We start from the raw sequence: 22,266 nt of genomic DNA on the forward strand, positions 1-22,266 counted from the left end.
AACCTGCTCAATCTGAGACTGAAGCTCTACACTGCTAAAGAGAACACGCCAAATGTAAACCATGTTATGCACAACAAGAAAGATTTAATTAGTAATGCAGATCAGAGCATCAATACAGCATTTTCTTCATACTTCTACTCAGTTACCGCTGAAATTCAATATAGATCCGTATTTCAAATGCCTCTGTGTATACATCATTAATCGTTTTATATCCATATTCATATTTACATTCATAAACAACCACCATGAGAAAGAGGATGTGCAGGCAGCCCTATTTCACACAATAAAATCTCACGAGGTCTCATTTTGGCTGCGGAAAAACAGAAACATTGAGATGCTGGTTTCGGCCCTTCTTTTGATTCAGCCCGGGGGAAAAACCGTCGACAGAGCATCTTCTAACCGTGCGAAGCCGGGCGTGGCACGGGCACGGACGTCCCACTGCAGCAGAACGCAGGAGGCGCTGAAGGACCCGGCGGGATGGGGCCCCTCTGGCCATTTGGAGAAATCACGGCCCAAGTTCGGGGGTGTTTGGAGTTTGGAGACGAGGGGTTTGCACTGACATTCTTTAGACGTGGGGTATGGCCCCCTCTAGTCTAAAGTAGGCCACTACATAGTTGTAAACTAACTGACTTTGAGTTCAAACACTGGTTTTAAAAATAAATTAGAAAAAGGTGGGAAACCCTTCATACCGAGTGAGACTGTTCCAGTCGGAGGCATCTCATCTGGTTACAAATAAGAAATAAGCCACTGATATTAAAGAGTTACATAATCCACATAGGTCTCTCCTATATGTGTCTAATTCTCTGGTGAAACCAGCTCACCGTGTCCAGTTCTCTGGTAAAACCAGTTCACCGTTTAGTCCCTGGCAGAACATTTTGTTTGCAGTTAGACCCGTATGTGTGTGTGTGTGTGAGTGAGTGCATGCAAGTGCCTATCTCTGAGATGTCCACAATTAATTTGTGGGCTTAACTAGGTTAAACAAAATCCCTGTTTATGTTAGGTGTAATCAGTTATCATAATTCTGTACATTTCAGTAAATAATATATATTTGATCCAATCTATGTTTATTCATTTTTTATTTTGATAAATACAGCTGTAAAATTAACTGATGTCATCTCAGGAAAAAAATAAAAAAGTTACAAGATTGACAACATATTTCAGTGCAATCTGGGTCCCTAATAGACAGGCCATCCTAATCCATACTGCTTTCCCATTGGAGACAGCAGATAACTCAGTGGGACATATCTCATTAATTTGTCATGATTCCTCCTCCTCTTAGCATTTTTAAACTTGATTCAAGGAGTTTCCACCATGTAACCCCAAGACTATTAAAGGCCTCCCCCACCACTAACAGGTAGCACCAACACCAGAACAGCATTCATAACTTGTGTGAGTAATACAGCCTATGTTCTACTCATATGCTATATGATACGTTAGAGAAGGTCAGTGCACTTTAATGAATTTGCTTTTTGAAATGTTTAAAAAAACAAAACTGTCTAGGAAAGTGGAAACGATGTCCGACATAAGGCGTATGGATAAGGCATTTTGATTGAAGATTACAGACAGTACAATAGATCAGGAGTTTCTTGGTGTTTTAAGAATTACATTTAGTATCAAAATGTATAAAAATATGTTCCGTATATTCTTAAATGGTGGTAATATATATCGTTTGTTATGGACTACTGTATTTGCTCAGTTCGCTTTTGCAGGAAAAAGACTGCATATTGTGCTACTCAAAGAGTAGCATCGGCACAATAGTATTTGCACAAAATAAGCAGCCATTTTATAGCTCGCACAAAACCATAAATGTCCTGAATTCATCCTTGGAGCTAAGATCCCATATGACTTAAGATCGTCGTGTGACTAAAAAGGAACATATGTAGGGACAATGAAGGGGGGAAATCAACTTGTATAACTAACACGGTCACATGACGCAGCACCGGAGCTGCGTCAATTAGCACCCCCATGAAACGAGTGATGTCAAACAAGGTACTAGGCCACTGCCTTTATAGATTCCTCACGCTGCCAAAAAAAAGTCAATGTTGCTATAAAAATGCACATCAATTGCCTGGTTTAAACGAAGCATAAAAATAACCTTTTATATGGCTATTCTTTAGCATGTTTAACTGGGCGTAACAACGCTAACAGAACATGGTTCTACATTGGGATGATGCATCATACTGTATGTCCGTTGCGCTATTCAGACACCATTAGTTCACTTTACATGCGGACGAAATGTATATGACATGGTATCGTTTTAATGGTTAAGAATTGGACCCATCCAATGCCTAGAACCCAAAAATAAATTTCAGTCCACGGTGCATTGAGAAACTCAATTTCTCTCCATTTACCTTCACACTACAATGCATTACAAATGTGTTGCATAAATCAATAAATCACTCATAAAATGCATTGCGACTCGTAATATGTTAAATAGAGAGTGCACCTAAGCGGCAAATGGGAGCAAGTGGCGGAAAGCTACAGAAATGGGAGGGGGAGGAGAGAACCATTAAAGTTCATGGTCTGGGTGCTACACTTTCCGAAATGGATTTCTAGCTGGATGATTCAGTGACTGTTTTGAAAGTACTGTACTGTATTTGACTGAGCTGAGAAATGTGTGTTGATGTGGAAAAGACTGAAAGTGATAGCAATCGTGTCATTTAAATTAAAGTAAGCCACCATTTTATTTTAGCATCACTGAAGCTAGGGTAGTTCTCCGTTTGATGTGGTACATAAATATATTTTAAATACTGTACATGTAGCTGAAAAGATTGATGTGTATTTTAACCCCACTATTTTCACTATTATCTGTAAAATTTATGACAGACAAGAGATGACTGTGTTTTAAATGACTACATGATATGGTTTTTATTTTTTATTTTGATTAAATGTAGTATATGTTGCTCTTTTGTATGGAATGTTACATTGAATATTTGGAGTAAATTATCTGTTCCATTAAGTTGTACTGAAACTGAATGTATTGTGACTGCTACAATGCCAAAACAGATTAAATCCATGAAGTACAAAATAAATTATATATATAATACCTTGACCTTGTTTCACTCAAATCTTAAATCTCAATTTTACTCAAAACAATATTTTCACAATTTGAAAAGATACAATGCAGTGCATTTACATTATAATAAGTTGCAGAGTGTTTCTAAGGCCACATGTTAAGTGAATGGCAGAAGATGAACATAAGCTTGTAAAATCTGTAAGACACGATATGAAACATGGGTCAATAGAGATAAATTGGGTCATAAAAATAATAGGTATAAAATGGAATAATAAAAGAAAGGCATTTTTCTGTTGTAAATTACGTATAACTTTCTGCTTCCATTTTTATGCTGAATTTGTTCAGTGGACTAGGAAGTTCATATGGGGAGACAAGTGATATATAACGTACTGCAACAGAATTATCAGTGATATTAATGACGGTTAGTTATTGTTGATGTTTTCCCCCTCCCATGCTTGGTTTATCATTATTTTAGTAGCCTGCAGGGGAACAGCCCGGATGTGTTAACAGCTTCATGGCATTTCAGTCAACACGACCAGATCACTGCTAGTTAAATACATAAATAGGATATCCTGAACATCACTGAATATAGCGCCCAGGAGAGGGAGTTCGACTGCAGTAGAGACAATGCTCAGAGTTACAAAATACAAGTTTAATTTCTCCCTCTAATCCGTATTTTTAAACGTATAGCCTACTATAAAAAATGGAACTCGGAACATCGATGCCACGGTGTCAGACTCCACTAGGGCGGAAGGCCGCAGCGTCCGATTCAAGTCGTTGATTGGCTAAAGAATTTACACCTTATTTGAAGGCAAATACTTGCAGACACCTCGGGGAGAAGCGCTCGTTCTGTGCAGTCTGGCGTTTTGTTTTCATTCTCCGCTCAAAACCCCTTCTGACCACATGATGTTTAACGAGCGAATATGGACCGTTTTTAAACAGAACTGGCAGCATACACTGACCTACTGGAGCGTGTTCTTCAGCTTCGGACTGTCCATTAGCTTCCTCGGTCCCACAGTGCTTGACCTAAGGTGTCAGACGCAGTCCACCCTGCAGGAGATCACCTGTGTGTTTTTCGCTCAGCAGTTCTTTTTGCTCGTCGGCAGTTCGGTTGGCGGACTCTTCAAGGAAACGTGAGTGTTTTATAAATCGACGTTTCTGAAGTTTGACACGTCATTATGGCTGTCTCAGACTTTTTGACACTCAAGACTGCATAACTAGTATTCGCCGTCTCACATCTACCATGGCATCTTTGTTGAAAGGTGTGTGCATTAACTACTATCGGTTGAGACCCCGATTACTTGTTACTACGTTATTCGTTGCCTAAACCAGAATGTGTGCATAGTGTCCTTATGCAAGTCGCTCTGGATTAATGCTCCTTCTACAAATGCAAAAATGTGTAACAGGAACAGTAGCAAAAACATTATTGGGGGTGAGGGAGTCTGCGGTCTTGCCATCAATCTGTCAGCATAGTAAACTGGCACAATCACAGTAACTCAGTTGTGGATTAGCACAAAAGTTTGAATGCTAAGCAATCGTGCATTGCTTTAGAAACTTTAATACACAAAAACATGGTGATTGGAATCCACAAGTTAGCCAAGTAACAGTTAAGTTTTACATTCATTTTTATTTGGTGACTGCGCTTTGTGCTGCATTATACAAAATAAACTTAAATGTTAATTGTGCCTAGAATATTTCAAACCGGTTTAATGCTGCTGAGAGATAATGGACATTTTTTTTTTTTTTTACATTGTCTCCCAATAAAGAAAACAAAGTAATAATTTATTGCCTCTGAATATTTATGTGGAAATTTCCCTGGAAATTTTTTATGCTGCTCTGCATCCTAGTTGAGCAGGACGCTGCATACAATCACATGAGCCCTCCTGTTTTGTTCTCCGCTTCCTCGGTGGGTGTGTGGGTGTGTGTATAAGGCTGGAGACTCGCTGGGAAAATGTACAGTAATATAACTGCAGTGAAACCCGTCTGTAAACAGTACAGCAAAAGTCTATTTAACTTCCGTCATTACTTCATCGTGACAGTGTCTCTGGAACAGCCACATCAAATAAGAAAAGTGGAAAGGTTACATTCCACCACACAATTACATATTAATTTTCTACCAGGCACCTTTTATTGAAATATGCAGGCTCTTTCAAGAGGACTCTGTATAAAAATGCAGGAAATCATTTTCTTGGTAATACCAAATGCACACCGGGTAAAGGCTCATAAAAAGCAAAATATCAATTATGATGAAAAGGATCCATAATGAAGCCACTGAATATGCAAAATGCAGTGAAGAAAAAAAAAATAGATCATTATAGTGCTGATAATATTCTGAAAGGGAAGTGTCACTTTGGGAAGAACATTAAGAAGTCTTTAAAATTAAGAAGCTGAAAGTGTCTCTGTGAAAGTAAAATGTGAAAAGATTTTGGGAAAATAAAGGTAGTAGAAGATTTCATTTTATACAAAACAAACTGAAGAAAAGCAGTGGCTTACCACTGTTTAATCAGCCCTTTAGCTCAACTAAAGGAAGGGTTTTTATTTTTCTTTTCTTTTTTAAAGTAGTAATTGATTCCTTTAAGGGAAATGTTTTAAGCTTTTTTTTTTTACTTTCCCTGTACATGTCCATTTCCTCTCTAAGTTCACATCTTTGCTGCTCTTAAAAGGAAGGATTCGCCAAACAAGAACTAGACACAACAACCAAACTTCATGGAAGCCAACTTCCACAGCACAAAGCCCTCTCTCTCCCTCCAGCCTCTGAGCCAGGCCCTTATCTGGACCGTTAACTAGGCAACAGGGAGCAGCTGCCTGATTGGCGATTAGCCACAGCTGCTGCCCCTGAGGCTGACACTGGCTGTGTCTGAAATGGTCCACTACATGACACTACACTACACTACACTACACTACATTATTGGCATTTGGCAGACACTCTTATCCAGAGCGACGTACAGTTGATTAGACTAAGCAGGAGACAATCCTCCCCTGCAGGGTTAAGGGCCTTGCTCAAGGGCCCAACGGCTGTGCGGATCTTATTGTGGCTACCCCAGGATTAGAACCACCAACCTTGCGTGTCCCAGTCATTTACCTTAACCACTATGCTACAGGCCGCCCCACTAGTTCCCTCTGTAGGTTGAATCCCATTCTCTGGACTTGTGGACATTTTATGCATTTGCAAAAGTTGCAATTTTCTACAAAGTTTGTTCCAGAACCAAATTTGAGCCAAATTTCAGTGAGGGGATAGTGGCTGTTTGGCCCTCTGACTCTCCCTCAACAGTGAGGAAATTAAAGTGCTGGCTTAAAAGCAGGCATTGCGTTGCTTTATCGTGAAAGCATGGCTGAGCTAACCACATTCAAATTATATTTGACTGCAATGTCATACCATTTCAAAGGACAATTACACTCAGTGAGCACTTAAATAAGCATAATAAATGCCTAATATTTAGACTTACTACGTCTTCTGCTGCTGTAGCCTATCCACTTAGAGGGTTGATGCTTGTGTGTTCAGAGATGCTCTTCTGCATACCACTGTTGTAATGCATGGTTATTTGCATTACTGTCACCTTCCTGTTAGGTCCAAGGACTGGTCAAAACTATCTCATTAACAAGGAATTGCTGCTCACTGGATGTTTTGTAGAATGTTCTGCGTGAAAATCATACCCACAAATCATGCCATGGTTGAAATCACTGAGCTCACATTTCTTTCACCATTCTGATGGTTAATGTGAACATTAACTGAAGTTCCTGACCCATATGTGCATGATTTAATGCATTGTACTGCTGCCACAGGATTGGCTGATTAGATAATCGCAGGAATAAGTAGGTGTACAGATGTTCCTAATAAAGTGCTCAATGAGTGTGTCTCGGTCTTTATAGTATTGTCTTGTTTTCAAATGTTGTCTCAAATGCTGCAGCACAGTTTGTTGATTGAAGTGTCCTGATGAAATATATTTTATTTGTAATGCAAATGTGGCAGTTCAAAGTATCTCAGTTTGTGCGCCCAACTGATGAGTGATATTCCTTTAAGTGGTGATGATTTATTATTGATAATCAATCATTATTGTGTACTGCTCCAGTGACCCAGATCAGACCAATATTGTGTCCCACACCTGCTGCTTTTTCATATGCTCTGTTTTGCCTGCCTGGTGTCAGTGGCCTTTGTGAAATGACACTGATAACTAAGCCTAACTCAGAACTTAGACTGGGTGATCAGGAGGTAAATTGGAACCAGGGGGTGACTCAAAAGTGCCTTTCCTTCAAGTCCATGAAGGCGTAGGGCTGTCCCACAGTCAAAACGGCACTTTAGCGAATGCTCTTGTACCCTTGACTTGTTGCCCCCTCAACCAGCTCTCTTGCATCACTGCAAACATAGGCTGAGATAATTACCCAAAGTTCAGTTCAGGTCACAGGTGCAGAAAATGCAGGTGCTGATGTTTTACTGTGTTGGTAAGTGAAATTTGCATGTCCTTTGCATGGTTCACTTACGAACAATATGCTGTAACTGCTCCTCAACTTCAGCAGATATGTTCCGTAGCAGACACCCAGCCATATTCATACTGTAAATGCATGACACATTGCATGAACTTGCGATAAACAAACAACATTCCTTTCTTCTCACTCACCCCCCTCTTATGCCATTTCCCTCATGTCATTAGCATTCACTTACTTCAAAGCTGCTCTGTAAACATGTCTCAGACACGCGCGTTAATTCCCCCCCCCCCGGCTAGTTACTGCTCTTGTTTGCCTTGTTAAGATGGTGGATGACTCGCCTCTTCCTCTCTCGTCATATACATTTGAGGTTGCATCATGTTGTGAATGTGGGTGATTTCAGAGGTTTTGTCCTATTTCACGCTTTGTAAACCCTTAAGCCTTTATCCACTCATGGACCCATTATGAGTCTATGAGTCCATATTCCGCAAGTCCAGACAGTGAGGTTCAACCTGTGTGTCACATGGGCCAGTAGTTCCCTATATTGGACTAACTAGAGCTTCTAGCAAATGGCTAGTCCACTATATAGGAAAGTACCTGTAGTGGTCGGTTTGAGACACAACTATTGTCCAAGGTTCTGTAGTACTGAAACACAAGATATGCTTAAAGGACAGTCTGCAGTAGACAAACATTGCTTTCTGAAATTACTATATTGCATGCAAGCCTTCAGTGGGTTGGTTGCCTTATTATACAGCAGCAGCTCTTAAGAAAAACTGCACAGAGACGTTGTCCTCCAATGTCCCTTCAGGATGTCGAGCTGCCTTCTCTAAATTATTCAAGAAGATGTGCTTTGGTACACCGGCCCTGACATTGATCCAGCTAAGGCAATTACAGGGACAGGGGGAGCCTCTGGCAAGAGAAAGAATGTGGCAACTTTACAAAGAAAATGGGATTTTATCTGGTAAATCCAGTTGAATGTAATTATTTTACTCAAGTTTTGAAGATGAAACACAAGCATGCAAAAGCTATTCAAATATGTCTTGGCACTTTTGTGTCTGAATCATTTAGACACATTTGTTTTGTTTTAAATATCATTTTAGTAGTTTTTCCAAGTTACAGAATGCAGTGAGTGATTTGTCTGCATGAAGAACTATCCATTTGAAGACTGCCTGACTGATTTATGTACATAGTAGTGCATTTATTATTATTTTTTTAACTCCACATAAACTATACAAACCAAAAAGTAGTGATAATTGATGATTCATACTGGAATTACGTAAGGGTTTGTTAGATAAATGGCTCAGCATCTGATGCCTTGTGTCCCCAGGTTATAATGTACTGGCCTCTGTGTTATTGATATTCAGCTCTATAATTTCAATTTTCTCTAAGTCACCCTGAATGAGTGGAATGAATAAATTACCATCCTAATATCAGCCTGCCCCTCCTCTGCACGGCTGCCCTGTGTGGGGGAGGAGACAGGGTTGTATGGGGAGCCATCTTTGTTTCCTCAATATGTGACCTGTGAGACATTTAGGCCGCATATAGTACAAAATGGCCTCCTGTTCCAGCAAAATATGTACTGTCTACAAAACATACTGCGACTTATTTTAGTATGCAGTGTGCTCCCGAATACAGACCGTGAGCACACAGGATGAGAAAGTTTGTTAAGTAAGTGAATAGTATACTTAGTAGTATACTAGTATACTTAAAATGCCAGGATGAAGTACACATTTCAGGGGTTTCGCTGAGAGTATTTAGAAGCACAGTTCCCAGGAAGTAAACCATACTTATTAGGAGGTCCCAACGAGATGAAGAGGCAGAGTTGTCTTTGGGTCCAATCACAGTCCAATAAATCGAAGAGGTCGAGGCCGGGGTAGTTAAGTACAAGGACCAGGGTAGTTAAGTACATTTCCTGAGTACAGTTAGAAAATAGTATGGAGGATAAGTCAGACAGTCGCCAGTATATCCAGTAGACGGTACATTTTTTGGGGGACACAGAAGACAGAAGACCCCACTCAAAACACTGGAAATATGTACTGTATATCGCACAGGGATTTTAAGTACCCTACATTTAAAGAAATGTTCACCTACTTAACTTTCTCATCTAGTGTACTCAATTTATATACTCAGTAGTAGGCAAGTAAGCAGTTCCAGACACAGCCTTAGCTTTAATTTCTGTCCTTATCCTCAATGTTAGTATTCAGTAGTATTTAGTAGGATACAGACAAAGGAACCAGGCTTTAATACAATAAAAATCTGGAGCCTGTATCACAAAGCAGGATTACTGAGTTAGCTGGGTAACTGCACTCAGTAAAACCCAGAACTGCTCTTTACTTCAGTCCATGTTCCAGATTTGGGAGGGTTCCAGGTTTTACTCAGTGCAGTTATCCAGCTACAGTAACTCGCTGATCCTGCTTTGTGATACACGCCCCAGTTTTAGAGCTTGTTGGTGCTAAGGTGCAAATCTGTAAACCAGACGTGCCTAGACGAGAGGCTGGTGTGGTTGCAGGTGTGTTCTACCTGGTTCATCTAATCACGGTGACCTTAAGCACTATTAAGTTACACAACTTTGTTAGTCGCACCTGTTCAGACTCATTTTGGCATTTCACATTTGAGCAGCCTTGAACCAGGCAGGCAGAAACACTAATGGTGGCGTCTTTCAAATCAGAATTCTTCAGCTCTTCTGAGAATCTAAGTTTATATTTTGCAATACCTTACTTAGCCATTTTTTTTAACTCTTAAGTAGATGGATTTTCTCAGATTAGCAAGATGGTTTCTATGTCCTAGGATGTACTTCAGATAATGCTGCTCTAGGTTTTGAGCAAATACTGCACACCCTTTAGAGATGCAGGTATACATTTCAATAGTAGCTGATAAAAACAAGAAGTAGAAATTGTATGCACAGTGCATTCTGGATACAATTAATGACTTTGTTCACTGGCATCTCTGCATGCCTTCACAGAATACTCATATTCATCATCTGCCCTTTTAAGCTAATCACATAATAATAATACATATGCAACATAATAATAATTATACATATGCAACATAATAACACGAACGTGTCACTGTATTTTACTACAATTTACCTACTCTGCCTAAGGTGTGTATCATCAAAACTGAACTGTCTAGTTTTTGTACGGAGTAAAGGGAAGGAAAACAGGCAAATGCTTCTTTAAACTTTCCATTTGCTCAAGCTGTTGAATGAGGTGTGCCTTTTTAGGGTTGGAGTGAAAACCTACGTGATGGAAGATCTCCAGGAACAGGGTTGGGCGGCCCTGCTCTAGATGTTGAATGAGGCGAGCTTTGTTAGGGTCGGAGTGAAAACCTACAGGACCGTAAATCTCTAGGAAAGGGTTGAGATGCCCTGCTCTTGCTATTGAATGTGGTGTGCTTTGTTAAGGTTGGAGTGAAAACATGCAGGACCGTAGATCCTCCAGGAACGGGTTGGACAGCACCGATGTTGTGTGTTGGGGTTCCGCTGCACCTAGTAACAGTGCCCTCCTCTTCTGTGTCCCTCAGCCAAAAATGTGCCCTGTCAGCCCTCTTCACCTGCACTTTGCTCATCTCCGTGGTGTTTGCCATCGTGCCCCTGTGCCACAGCCTCCTACTACTGGCCGTCGCCCTGGCGACAGGCGGGCTGGCTATGGGCATCATCGATACCATCGCTAACTTTCAGCTGGTGAAGATCTACCAGAAGGACTCCGCTGTATTCCTGCAGGTTAGAGGGCCCCTGGGGTTGCTCGGGCCTGAGGAGTGATGTCACATTCAAAATACTAAATACCTGTTAAATGTGAGACCTGTACAAGCAACACTAAATAAGACCATAATGTACAGTCCAATTCAGCCGATATTATGGTCTGTCTGTAACTCAATCAAAAATGTATTCACCTAAAGTGTTTATTTAAAACACCTTTTTAATTCATAAATGCACAAAGAATGGTTGCCTAATTTTCTTTGAAATGAATTGAAGTTAGCATTAGGTTAATGTTTAACATTCAGGCTATATTTAATTTGGGTCTGTAGTTTGTTTGTTTTCTGATTATATTTGTAAAAATGTGATGTGTGAAGGGCGCTCGCCAGGGAAAGGGATTGATACAGCAGGCACACTCTCAGACTGATAATAATAGCTGGCACATTGGTACTTGGCACAACGGAATACTGGCTCTGGGTTTATGAAATTCCTTGTAGTACAATCCTAGATGCCTTCAAAAAACCTATTTAAATTTTGTTTGTTTTTTAAATTATAAAATTTGTAAAAAGTTAAAACAGAAAACTTGAAAACTATTTTGAATATATCATGAATTCCCTCAAGCAAACCTCAGTATTGCAGTCAGTTTTCAAATTGAACTTTTATTTAAAAATTTGACATTATGTTCAAACTTCTTTTTATCTCCTGCTGTACACTGTTACCAGTACTGTGCAGCTCTCTGCTGTTTCAGAGGCACCATGTGGAGAGGTAGCCTGGCCAGTCAATGGAAAAGTGGATAAAGTGGTGGAGATGGAGAGATTCAATTTGGGAATTTGGTTCAGGTAAAGGGTTACCAACCCTTGAGCTTTAAGGAACATTTATGATCTTTAATGGCATCAAGAAGTCATATGGGGCAACTTGTAGCCTAGTGGCTAAGGTACATGACTGGGACCTGGAAGGTTGGTGGTTCAATAACATCCCCACAATAACATCAGTGCAGCTGGTTGGCCCTTGAGCAAGGCTCTTAACCCTGTGTTGCTCCAGGGGGGCTTTCTTCTCATCCCATGCTTAGCCTAATCAACTGTAAGTTGCCTTTCTAACTATTTGCTATTATCATTATTATTATTATTATTACAGTGGGGTTAAAAAATGTGTGCACCCCTGGTTTAAATGTCTCTTACAATTCATCTGTATGTGATTGAGTTAAAGGAGATCTTTCTGCACATTTTAAATCATGTTTTTTATTTAAATATTTAACTGTTTATATATTATAACAGAAAAGGGCCCTGTGCAAAAGTTTGGGAACCCTTTTGGTTACTTTTTAAAAAGATTATTACTAAGACCCAGACCCAGGTTATTTACTTGTTAGGGCTTCAGTGAGTCAGGTGAGTATAATTTCACGGCTGAACTTTTTATTCTGAAGTAACTCTGTGCCTTCTAAAGTATCCAACTGCAGTGGCTGTTCTCTCTGGTGTTAACAACCATGGGTTGTCAAAGGATTTCAGAATGAAGATGGTTCATTTCCACCAAGAAGGAGAACGCTGCAAAAACTCTCTCAATGTTTCAACCTACCTATTTCCACTATTAGAAAATGGAAGATAAACAGAACCGTTGAAGTCAATGCAAGGTCTGGAAAACTAAGAACTTAGATAGAATGTCCCAAGACCTGGTGAGAAATACTCACAAGAACCCACATATCACTGCAAAAGAGTAGCACGCATAGGTCTAGCTGTTTACAGGAAAACAACACAATGTACTTTAAACAACAAAGACATACATGGCAGAGTTGCCAGAAAGAAACCATTTCTACGACAAAATTAAGCATTTGGTGTATGCAAAAGAGAACATTGAGAAGCCTGAAGCCTTTTGGAACAATGTTCTTTGGACTGATGAAACAAAAGTGTTTGGCCACCAGGTATCTTTTGGGAAAAAAAAAAAAAGGTGAAGCCTTTGTAGAGAAGAACGCCGACTGTGAGACATGGAGGTGGATTCATTATGCTTTGGAATTGTGTAGCAGCTGGGGGCACAGGAAATATTGTGCGAGTGGAAGGGAGAATGGGTTCAGACATTGAAGTTGAAGAGAGGTTGGGTTTTCCAGCAAGACAATGATCCAAAGCATACCCTAAAATCGACCATGAAGTACCTCCAGGAAAGGATGATGGTTTTGGAATGCCACCACAGTCCCCAGACTTGAATATTATTGAACATCTGTGGAGAGATCTCAAACATGCCGTACATGCAAGGAGGCTGAAGAATATTTCTGAGTTAGAGGTGTTATGCCAGGAAGAATGGGGAAAAATTCCAAAAGTGAGAATTGAAAGACTCTTAGCTGGCTAGGAAGTGTTTACAAGCTGTCATGTTTGCCCGAAGGAGGAGTGACAAGGTACTGACAGTTTCCAAACTTTTGCAAAGGGCCATTTTCCTTTTTTTATTATTTTGAAATTGTAAAAACATAAAATAAAAAGTGTACCATTTAGCGGTCAGGTTTTCATTTTTTTCACTTAGATATTCATAGTAAAAGGCTTTTTGACCCGGGGTGCCCAAGGTTTTACACACTACTGTATCATAGAATGTTATATTGCGGTCTATGCTTTACACCGTTGTTATTACATTGTTCCTCTAAAATCGTTGTTCCAACCTACCCCCTCCCCCGCCCCAGGTTCTTCACTTCTTCATTGGCCTGGGCGCCCTGGTGAGCCCCCTCATTGCCGAGCCCTTCCTATCAGAGACTAACTGCGTCCTGGGAGCGGCGAATGCCACCAGCGAGCTTCGGCACCTGAGGAAAACCCTGGGCAGGAACACCGCTCACAACTGGTCCCACTACCACCTGCTTACGGAGGGCATCGTGGTCACTCAGGTCGCCTACGCCTTCTGGATCATGGCCATCATCAGCGTAAGAGCCACTGCCTGAATGTAAACGTGTCCCATTTAGCAGCCCAATGCAGTGTAGAGCATGTGACATTTATTTATTGTTTGCCTTTAATTTTACAGACAGTCTTGAGCCATCTTATAGCCTATACATGTTCAGAAATATATGCATTTATTTGTTGTCTTCTTTCTCATTGGAAAGTCCATTGTTTCTATATGTCAACTATTAGCCCTTTTTAGAAAATGTTTTTAGAAATATGACTATAATTTTTACTAGTCTACAGTGCATCTGGAAAGTATTCACAGCGCTTCACTTTTCCCACATTTTGTTATGTTACAGCCTTATTCCAAAATGGAATAAATTAATTTTTTTCCCTCAAAATTCTACACACAACACCCCATAATGACAACATGAAATAAGTTTTTTGCAAATTTTTGCAAATTTATTAAAAATAAAAAAACTAAGAAATGACAGCTTGAAATGACCAGCTACCAGCTGTTTCAAAACATAGCTTGAGTTGGTCAAACCGTGTTGAGTGTGGAGCTGGTCTGAACTGGTCAACCATCTAGCAGTTGTTTCAAAACCTAGCTTGAGCTGTTTCAGCAGAGCTTGGATTAAAATAAGTAGTTTAGTGTGTGCACATGAATTCTTGGGTCAGCCCTCTGTCGGATTGTGTGTAGTGGATCTACCCAGCAGGATCTGAATAACAAAACAACCGGATGATTGTGCCCAGAGCAACTGGCACAGCAGGCTGTGCCGGGGATTAAGGAGGGTGGCTTCCTCCGTGCTAATTAGTCTTCCGGGAGGGTGGAGTGGGATGCGAGGGTTTGGAAAAAGTGTTCCAAAAAAAATCAGATGAGTCACAGAGCAGACTGAGACAGGACGTGAGAGGAAAGTTAAATTCGCCGAATGGTCGGCATCGAATCGGCTTCATTGCCAGTTGCTGGTCGTAGCTAGATATTGCGTCAATGCACCTTGGTAAGACAGTCCGGGGAGAACAGAGCCAGGGCCTGCAGAAATGCTGTATGGGTGGCCATTTCCTCCTTATCTACAGTATGTGTCAGGTGTCATCCTGTTGAAAAAAAGTGTGTGTGTGTGTGTGTGTGTGTGGGGTGGGGTGGGGTGGGGTGGGGGGGGGGTGCGAGTGGGTATTCAGACAAGACCTTGTAGGGTCTTATGGGACTTAATGGTTTACCCTTAAAACCAATACGGTGGTGGCAGGGAACCAGGTATACTGTCCTTCTTAAACAGTGATGGGTCCTCCAGAAGTCCTGTCTTACCTGGTTGTATTTGACAGCATGTGTTTGTTCAGAAACTGGAACAGAAAATGAATTGGTTCAATCAAATGTCATTTTACAAGGTTTGAACAATTCAGCTGGAAAGCTCATACTCATTCACAATAGTAATGTTTGTTTTTGTTTTTATGAAAGGCAATAAGGTGTGAAATCTGTCACATCCAATTACACAAGTGACAGACTGAATCCTGGCAAATTCAGGCAGAAATGAGACCAGAGCAAATATTGGATGTACCCACTGCGGTAAAATCCTTCAATCTTTCAGTGTCAGTATGGTGGAGTGCTACTGGAAACCCCTTTTCCCAGATTCTAAATTAAAATGCCCTGACAGCAGGAACCAATGATGGACAAGGGTTTCACCAACCAAGTCTGGGCAGGGTACGAAAGGACAAGCGAGCAATACAGTGTGACTTTTTACCCACAATGCACCGTGTCTCTCTCTACAGAGACCTTCTTAAAATGGTTTCAGCTCAATACACACAGCAGGAAATGAGGCGGTGAATGAGCAAGAGGAAACTAAGCTTTCTGGATGAGGAGTGTAATATCACACCTTGGAATAATGTTAGCAAGAGGGTGCATCTGACTTGCACATGCTGTACCCGGCCCTCTGCGAAAAAAGGGTTGAAATTGAAGTATTGTCCTTGAGCAAGCCACCTAACTCATAATTGCATTCCACAAACTGCTTGGCGCCAGGCATGGCTGTCTTTTGTGATTGGTGTTGACTGTGTGTGTGTGTGTGTGTGTGTGTGTGTGTGTGTGTGTGTGTGTGTGTGTGTGTGTGTGTGTGTGTGTGTGTGTGTGTGTGTGTGTGTGTGTGTGTGTGTGTGTGTGTGTGTGTGTGTGTGACGCATTAATTGTAAAGCACTTTGTGTAGCTGCAGTTGCTGGAATAAGTGCTATAATATAAATGCAGTCCATTAACTGTTTACAGCAGTGGTCTCAAACTGCGTCCTATGGAGGGCCGTGTGTATGCTGGTTTTTATTCCAGCCTCCAATCTTGATTCTATAATTAGTTCAATTATTTGCTGAATTAGGGCTGTATGTTTGCAAGTAATGTATATAAAGTGGAATATGTTATTTCTAAGTCTAAATGCCAACTGTTATTATATTCTGTGCTTTAATGCAGTTAAATGTACATGGCTGAATGAGTAATTGGAATAAATTAAGGCAGCATAAATTGGTTGGAATGAATCTGCATACACATTGCCCTCTGTGACAATGGGGCAGCCTGTAGGCTAGTGGCTAAGGTACATGACTGGGACCCGGAAGGTTGGTGGTTCAAGCCCTGTTGCAGCCACAATTAGGCCCTTAACCCTGCATTGATCCAGGGGGGATTGTCCCCTGCTTTGTCTAAATCAACTGTGTCAGTTTAAGAACTGTAATACAGTGGTCTCCAACCCTGGTTCTGGAGAGCTACTGGGTCTGCTGGTTTTTGCTTTCACCTTAAAATCAGCATGCTGTTGAGACCCCAGTAACCAGGTGAGGTGAGTTAGCTGTGTAATCAACTGCTTTTAATAGATTAATTAAGTGCAGAGTAACAACAAAAACCAGCAGAACCTGTAGCTGTCCAGGACCAGGGCTGTAGACCAGTGCTGAAATATAATGTAATGAGTTTGAGAGCCCTGGTTTACAGTATGTGTGCTCCAGCTGCCGGTGCCCTTGGTGGTCTTGGCTCTCCTGCACCGGGAGAGAGCTCTATCCTGCTGCTGCAGGGCCAGGAGCCCCCGTCTGCTGGACCAGGAGGGCGTCGACATGAAGACATGGGCTGCAGGCCCGGGCGAGGAAGAGCCCAAAAACCTGCACACCGAGGGTAAGGACGAGTTCCCCCATGACACAACGCTGTACGGCTGGGTGGATGGGAAGCTTTAATGGGTAAATGAGAGGCATTCATTGTATTTACAAGTGTTTTGTAAATGCTCTTCCAGAAGCCAGTCTGCAGCGCTGAAAGAGTGTCTTATAGTCGAGCCATAACCCTGCTGTAAAATCCCTGCTATGACCATCTTGAAATTACCAGCCGCCAGTTGTTTCAAAACATAGCTTGAGCTGGTCATATGGAGCTAGTCTGTCAAAACCTAGCTTGTTAGAACTGACCAAACTTTTCCAGGGTTTAATTTTTATCATCAAACTCAAGATTAAAAATTGTGAGAGACTAGGTTTGACCAAATACAGCTAGAGAAGCCAGGTTACACAAACCAGACCTGCATCCTGGAAGCAACACCTTAAACGGTGGATTGCTGGTGGATTGTGGTCCGTTGGTGACTGGTACCCTTTTCATGGTCCTTTCAGGCCATGGGGGTCTTTTTAGCTGCTGCCGGAACAAGCCGGTCCACACACTGTCCCCGTTCTCTACTGGAGTCCACATCCTGGGTGGACTGGTCGTCTTCATGACAGACGGCATTATAGTGAGTGATTACGAACCTACTGTACCAATTCACCATAGTTTCCTCTGCCTGTATGTCTGTCAATGAATAGGATTGTGTGGACATTGTAACATTGGCTCCAATGTGTACCATGAAAAAGTCATAATCATATTAACTTGGTTATGATTGACAATTGAGGCAGCATCTATGCTTCAGTCCAAACACATATGGGGCAGCCTGCAGTCTAATGGCATGAATGGGACCTGGAAAGTTGGTAGTGTAGCCCCAGTGAGATCTGCACAGCTGTTGGGCCCTTGAGCAAGGCCCTTAACCCCACATTGCTGCAGGTGGGATTGCTCCCTTCTTAGTCTTAGTCCTGCAAGTCTGATAATAGCTGCAATGTAATGCAATGCACTACTAACTCTAGTTTCCTGCAGGGGGTGTATTCGGTCTTTGTTTACAGCTACGCTGTGGACCCTCCCCTGGCTCTGAAGCACAAGACAGCGGGGTACCTGTCCAGCGTCTTCTGGGCGGCCATCACCGTGGGGCGGCTGATCTCTGTCCCCATGTCCTGCAGGGTCCGGCCAGTCCATATGCTCATCGGCAACCTGGTAACTTCCACTGTAATGCTTACAAACACAGCCACAAATCAAAAATGAGTGCACCTGGTAGTTTCATGCCAATGGTATCTAGATTGTGTCTGGGTATGATTTAGCCACATTGCATTTGCACTACTAGTCAGATGCGTCTCCGGTTAGCCGGAGTGAAATCCGATTGCTATTTTGCACGTAAAATGCAAAATGCTAACAACCCACTTCCTCTTTTCTGCCTCTCAGAGAGCAAAGATGGTAGACACTTCCAAAACAGAAAGTTTGTACGGCATTTTCAGTTTCTTAAAGTTAAGCGAAGGTGCCATTTTTGGCAGACAATGAACAACAGAAGATGGCTGATGAGATTGTTTAATGCAGACGTAACCCTGGTTGTAGCTGTGGCAAAATAGTTGGATTTCTGTAACTCTTTACCCTTTGGCACTTTGCACTGCGAGTGGATTTATACCTGTTACTGCCCTGTCTGTCTCCCCGTGTCTGAATAAAGTTGGGGGGGGGGGGGCGGACGCAAGCAGGGTAGACTGTCTGTCTGCAGAAGGCTGCTAGAGGGCATTTTAAGGATGCGGTCTTAAAGACATAATCAGGAGAGTCTTCAGAGATCCTGTCTGTTTTGCCAGATAGTACCTATCATAATCCACGCTTCAGCACAGTAATAAAGAACATTACACAACACTGACAGCTTGGGAGAGATTAACTCTTCACAAGGAGTAAGATCACAACTATCTGATTAGACTCAAGCTTCTAATGCTGATGACACGATCACGTAACTGAAAGCAGCAGAGTTCTAGAACACTGACTTTCAAGAAAACCTACTCTTAAAAGGATTGCAAATAAAACCTGGAGAAAATGAATTTGAAGGCAAACATGAATAGATGCATTTTTGGTTGAATCTATACCGGTTTATTTTCCCCTTTGAATTTAGTTTCTTTCTTAGTTTCTTTCCCACTTGCACCCTCTCTCTCTCAGGCTGGCATGGTCATTACCACCTTGCTCCTCCTCCTCCTCCACACTCATGGCATGTTCCTGTTTGTGGGGACGTTTTTCCTGGGTCTATTCCTCAGCAGCGTCTTCCCCTGCATGCTGGCCTATGCCGAGGACACCCTGGACTACCAAGGTGTGTCTCCGTCCGCATCCGCCGTCCTCCAATCAGGGACTCCCTCCATAGATTCATCCCTTTGTGTTGCCATGGAGATGACCTTTGGGTGGAACACGGTGGGTAATCTGGGCCCTCTCTCCTCTCAGGCTGCGTGACCACGTTCGTCGTGACGTGCGCTGGGTCGGGCGAGATGGTCCTTCAGGTGGTCGTAGGCTCGGTAAGGTCCGCGACCTCGCTGAAGATCAACGCAACGCCGCCGTCCTCCCAACTGCAACGCGCGGCTCACGCTCAATTTCTCTGGCCCATTTAACAGCTGGGCGCTCTAACTCCTGTCTGTTTATAGCTGTGTAATGTAACTGAAGCGACCGGAGGGTAAGATGATTTTTTTCTAAACATTAAGGGGTGAGATTGTGATGGCTCCTATTCGAGACATGCCTTGGCAGGGCGCTGCACTCTGACTGTCCCTCTCTCTCCCAGTTCATGCACCGTACAGGCAGCTACAGCTTCCTCCTCTGTACCATGGTCATCGCCAGCGTCGGATTCATCCTCTTCTGTGTTCTACTGCTGTTCCGTCACATGCACAGGTACGCGTGCCTGTACACACACACACTCACTCACACACACACACTCACACTCTCACACAAACACACACACTCTCACACAAACACACTCACACACAAACACACTCACACACACACTCTCACACAAACACACTCACTCACACACACACTCACACAAACACACTCACACACAAACACACACACACACACTCACACACACACTCACACTCTCACACAAACACACACACTCTCACACAAACACACTCACACTCACTCACACACACACTCACTCACACACACACTCACACAAGCATGTGCACATGGGTGCACACACACACACATACACACACACGCACACACTTACACACACACTTACACACACACATACACACAAGCATGTGCACATGGGTCCACACACACAAGCATATGCACACACACACACACACACACACACACGGTATCAACTCCTCCATTCAGAAAAGGCAATTTTAATAACTAGATGTCATACAAATATCATCCAAAAGCTTTTATTCAAGCAATAAGTCTTGTCTTCAGAATATCTCTTCTATCTCTTAAGGGCATTATGCATGGTTGAGATGAGGTAGGCTGCTTTGTGTTCAAATTGATATTTAAACAACTGTGTGCATTTTTATATATTGCTTAGTGGCCATGCTGAAATTTTAATTGCATTTTAAACGTATTTTATGTGGAATATTTGGCAGGTAGCGGTTAAGAAGGCACCCAGGATGAAAACTTAATGATGGTGAGACGGTGAGAGGGAAGACGCAATGAAACGGGCAGCACAAGATGCAGGAGAGCTGAAGCAGTGTCACCTGTGCAGCAGACTCAAGTGTGGGGACACAGTGCCCCCTACTGTTAGGAGGAAACATTGACAGACATTCATATTATATTATACAATATTTCATCCTCTTTGTAAATTTCAATGTGCAATTATGACGTCTCACATAATTAACTTGGGAATTCTTTTTTTTTTTTACGATGAACAGCTTGTACAAGTACCACCTGCCCAAGGAAAATTGTTTCTTACACTTAATGTAATGGAGTTTAGTGCAATATATTATTAAGTTTGTAAAAATTGCAACACAGTAAAATACATCACCAAATATGCAACTTATTCCTGATTTCCGATATTCAACCATATTTTAAAAAATACATTGCAGTGGAATCTCCTGTATTTCACTATATTTAACAAAGCTGTCACACATTTACAATATGTTGCAGCATAAGAAAAAAGATATTATCTTTTTGTGGACGGTCGAAGATAAATATGCGGTATAATTTATTTGATGTAGAATTATCATTTTCATAATATTTTTCAAAGAAAACTAAAGCATTGTATTGATATTTCAATGCAGGATTACCAACGCTGCTTCATTACACCAGTTGTTTCAGGGGTCTTTATGGTGAATTAAACATTAGAGTGTTCTTAACTGAGAATTCTAATGCTGATGTCACAGTCACTACTGGTGATTGAAAGGAATGTATTTCTAGAACACTGACTAGAACACTTTCTAGAAAAAATTAAAACTACTCTAAGGGTTAAAGCGTTTCTTTCTAGCAAATACCATTTTGCTTTCTGGAAGACCTTGTATCTGATATTCAGACTGATACACAGAGGACTGACATACAGGGGAGCTGTGAGGAAGTAAACTTTCTGAGACAAATATCACCCTATTCTCTGCCAGATGCTGATTGTGTGCAAGGTCAATGAAGGGTGACACACCTGTTCCCTTATTTTATTCCAATTTTTCATCCCACATCGGAATGCCAGTCATAACGTTCGGCTGATCCCAGGTCACCAGTGACCTGTGAAGGCCATTCGACAGCTGTGTGCCAGGTGTACGACCTGCTCAGTCTGTTTAGGGAAGACTCATATCAAACACAACTCTACTCCTGTAAAAGGCCGTTCTGGAAACAAAATGCTTTTCTGAAGGGGAGCGGTCAGTGTAATGTCATTAACGGTTATTAGCATCTATTGTTACATTACATTACATTACATGGCATTTAGCAGACGCTCTTATCCAGAGCGACGTACAACGAAGTGCAGATCAAACAGCTCATAACTATATCTCCAGTGAGGATAAGACTTGAGTGCAATCCTAGTTTAAGTGTGCCTAAAATATGCAATGGTCCTAGCAGGTCCGTCTTAGAAATGGAAGGCGGTTATTTTATTGTACCTCCCAATGGGCTGTATGTCGAGCACTTTAGTAATAAAGGGTGAATATGCTGAAACAGATGAATGTTCAAGTCCATTTCATGCATAAAGACTTGTGTTCTAAACATTGTGACAATGTAAAACATTCATTTCATAACAAAGAATAGTCCAATT

General features: G+C 41.7%; 2 protein-coding genes across 3 annotated transcripts in view; both read left to right on the plus strand.

Annotated features, from left to right (window-relative positions):
- Nucleotides 1-3,052, plus strand: part of cdk18 (cyclin dependent kinase 18) — a 57,221-nt gene extending 54,169 nt beyond the window's left edge. The window contains exon 16 of the mRNA XM_061220502.1: nt 365-3,052. Within this exon, the coding sequence (XP_061076486.1) occupies nt 365-399 (35 nt within the window). The 3' untranslated portion in view covers nt 400-3,052. The remainder of the gene's footprint in view (nt 1-364) is intronic.
- Nucleotides 3,053-3,652: 600 nt separating this feature from the next.
- mfsd4aa (major facilitator superfamily domain containing 4Aa) lies at nt 3,653-22,164 on the plus strand. Of its 2 annotated transcripts, none has more exons than XR_009704813.1 (10): nt 3,653-4,149; nt 10,961-11,159; nt 13,789-14,022; nt 16,940-17,102; nt 17,579-17,694; nt 18,090-18,263; nt 19,227-19,374; nt 19,503-19,728; nt 19,834-19,940; nt 20,639-22,164. XR_009704813.1 is itself a non-coding variant. In XM_061219974.1 (10 exons), exons 1-10 carry the CDS (start codon nt 3,920-3,922, stop codon nt 20,640-20,642), a joined length of 1,446 nt encoding a protein of 481 aa, XP_061075958.1. In that variant the 5' UTR covers nt 3,653-3,919; the 3' UTR covers nt 20,643-22,164. The 2 variants fall into 2 exon arrangements, 1 of the variants encoding a protein (XP_061075958.1); XM_061219974.1 differs by having other exon boundaries at nt 19,503-19,573.
- Nucleotides 22,165-22,266: the final 102 nt, after the last annotated feature.

This window comes from Conger conger, chromosome 14, assembly GCF_963514075.1.
Source record: "Conger conger chromosome 14, fConCon1.1, whole genome shotgun sequence".
NCBI lineage: Eukaryota > Metazoa > Chordata > Actinopteri > Anguilliformes > Congridae > Conger > Conger conger.

Excerpts from the sequence above, each read along its gene's own strand:
- mfsd4aa (XM_061219974.1), top strand. The coding sequence starts at position 3,920 with ATGATGTTTAACGAGCGAATATGGACCGTTTTTAAACAGAACTGGCAG. Across the intron at positions 11,160-13,788 it reads ACTCCGCTGTATTCCTGCAG|GTTCTTCACTTCTTCATTGG; the intron begins GTTAGAGGGCCC and ends CCCCCGCCCCAG. Across the intron at positions 19,375-19,502 it reads GGACACCCTGGACTACCAAG|GCTGCGTGACCACGTTCGTC; the intron begins GTGTGTCTCCGT and ends CTCTCCTCTCAG.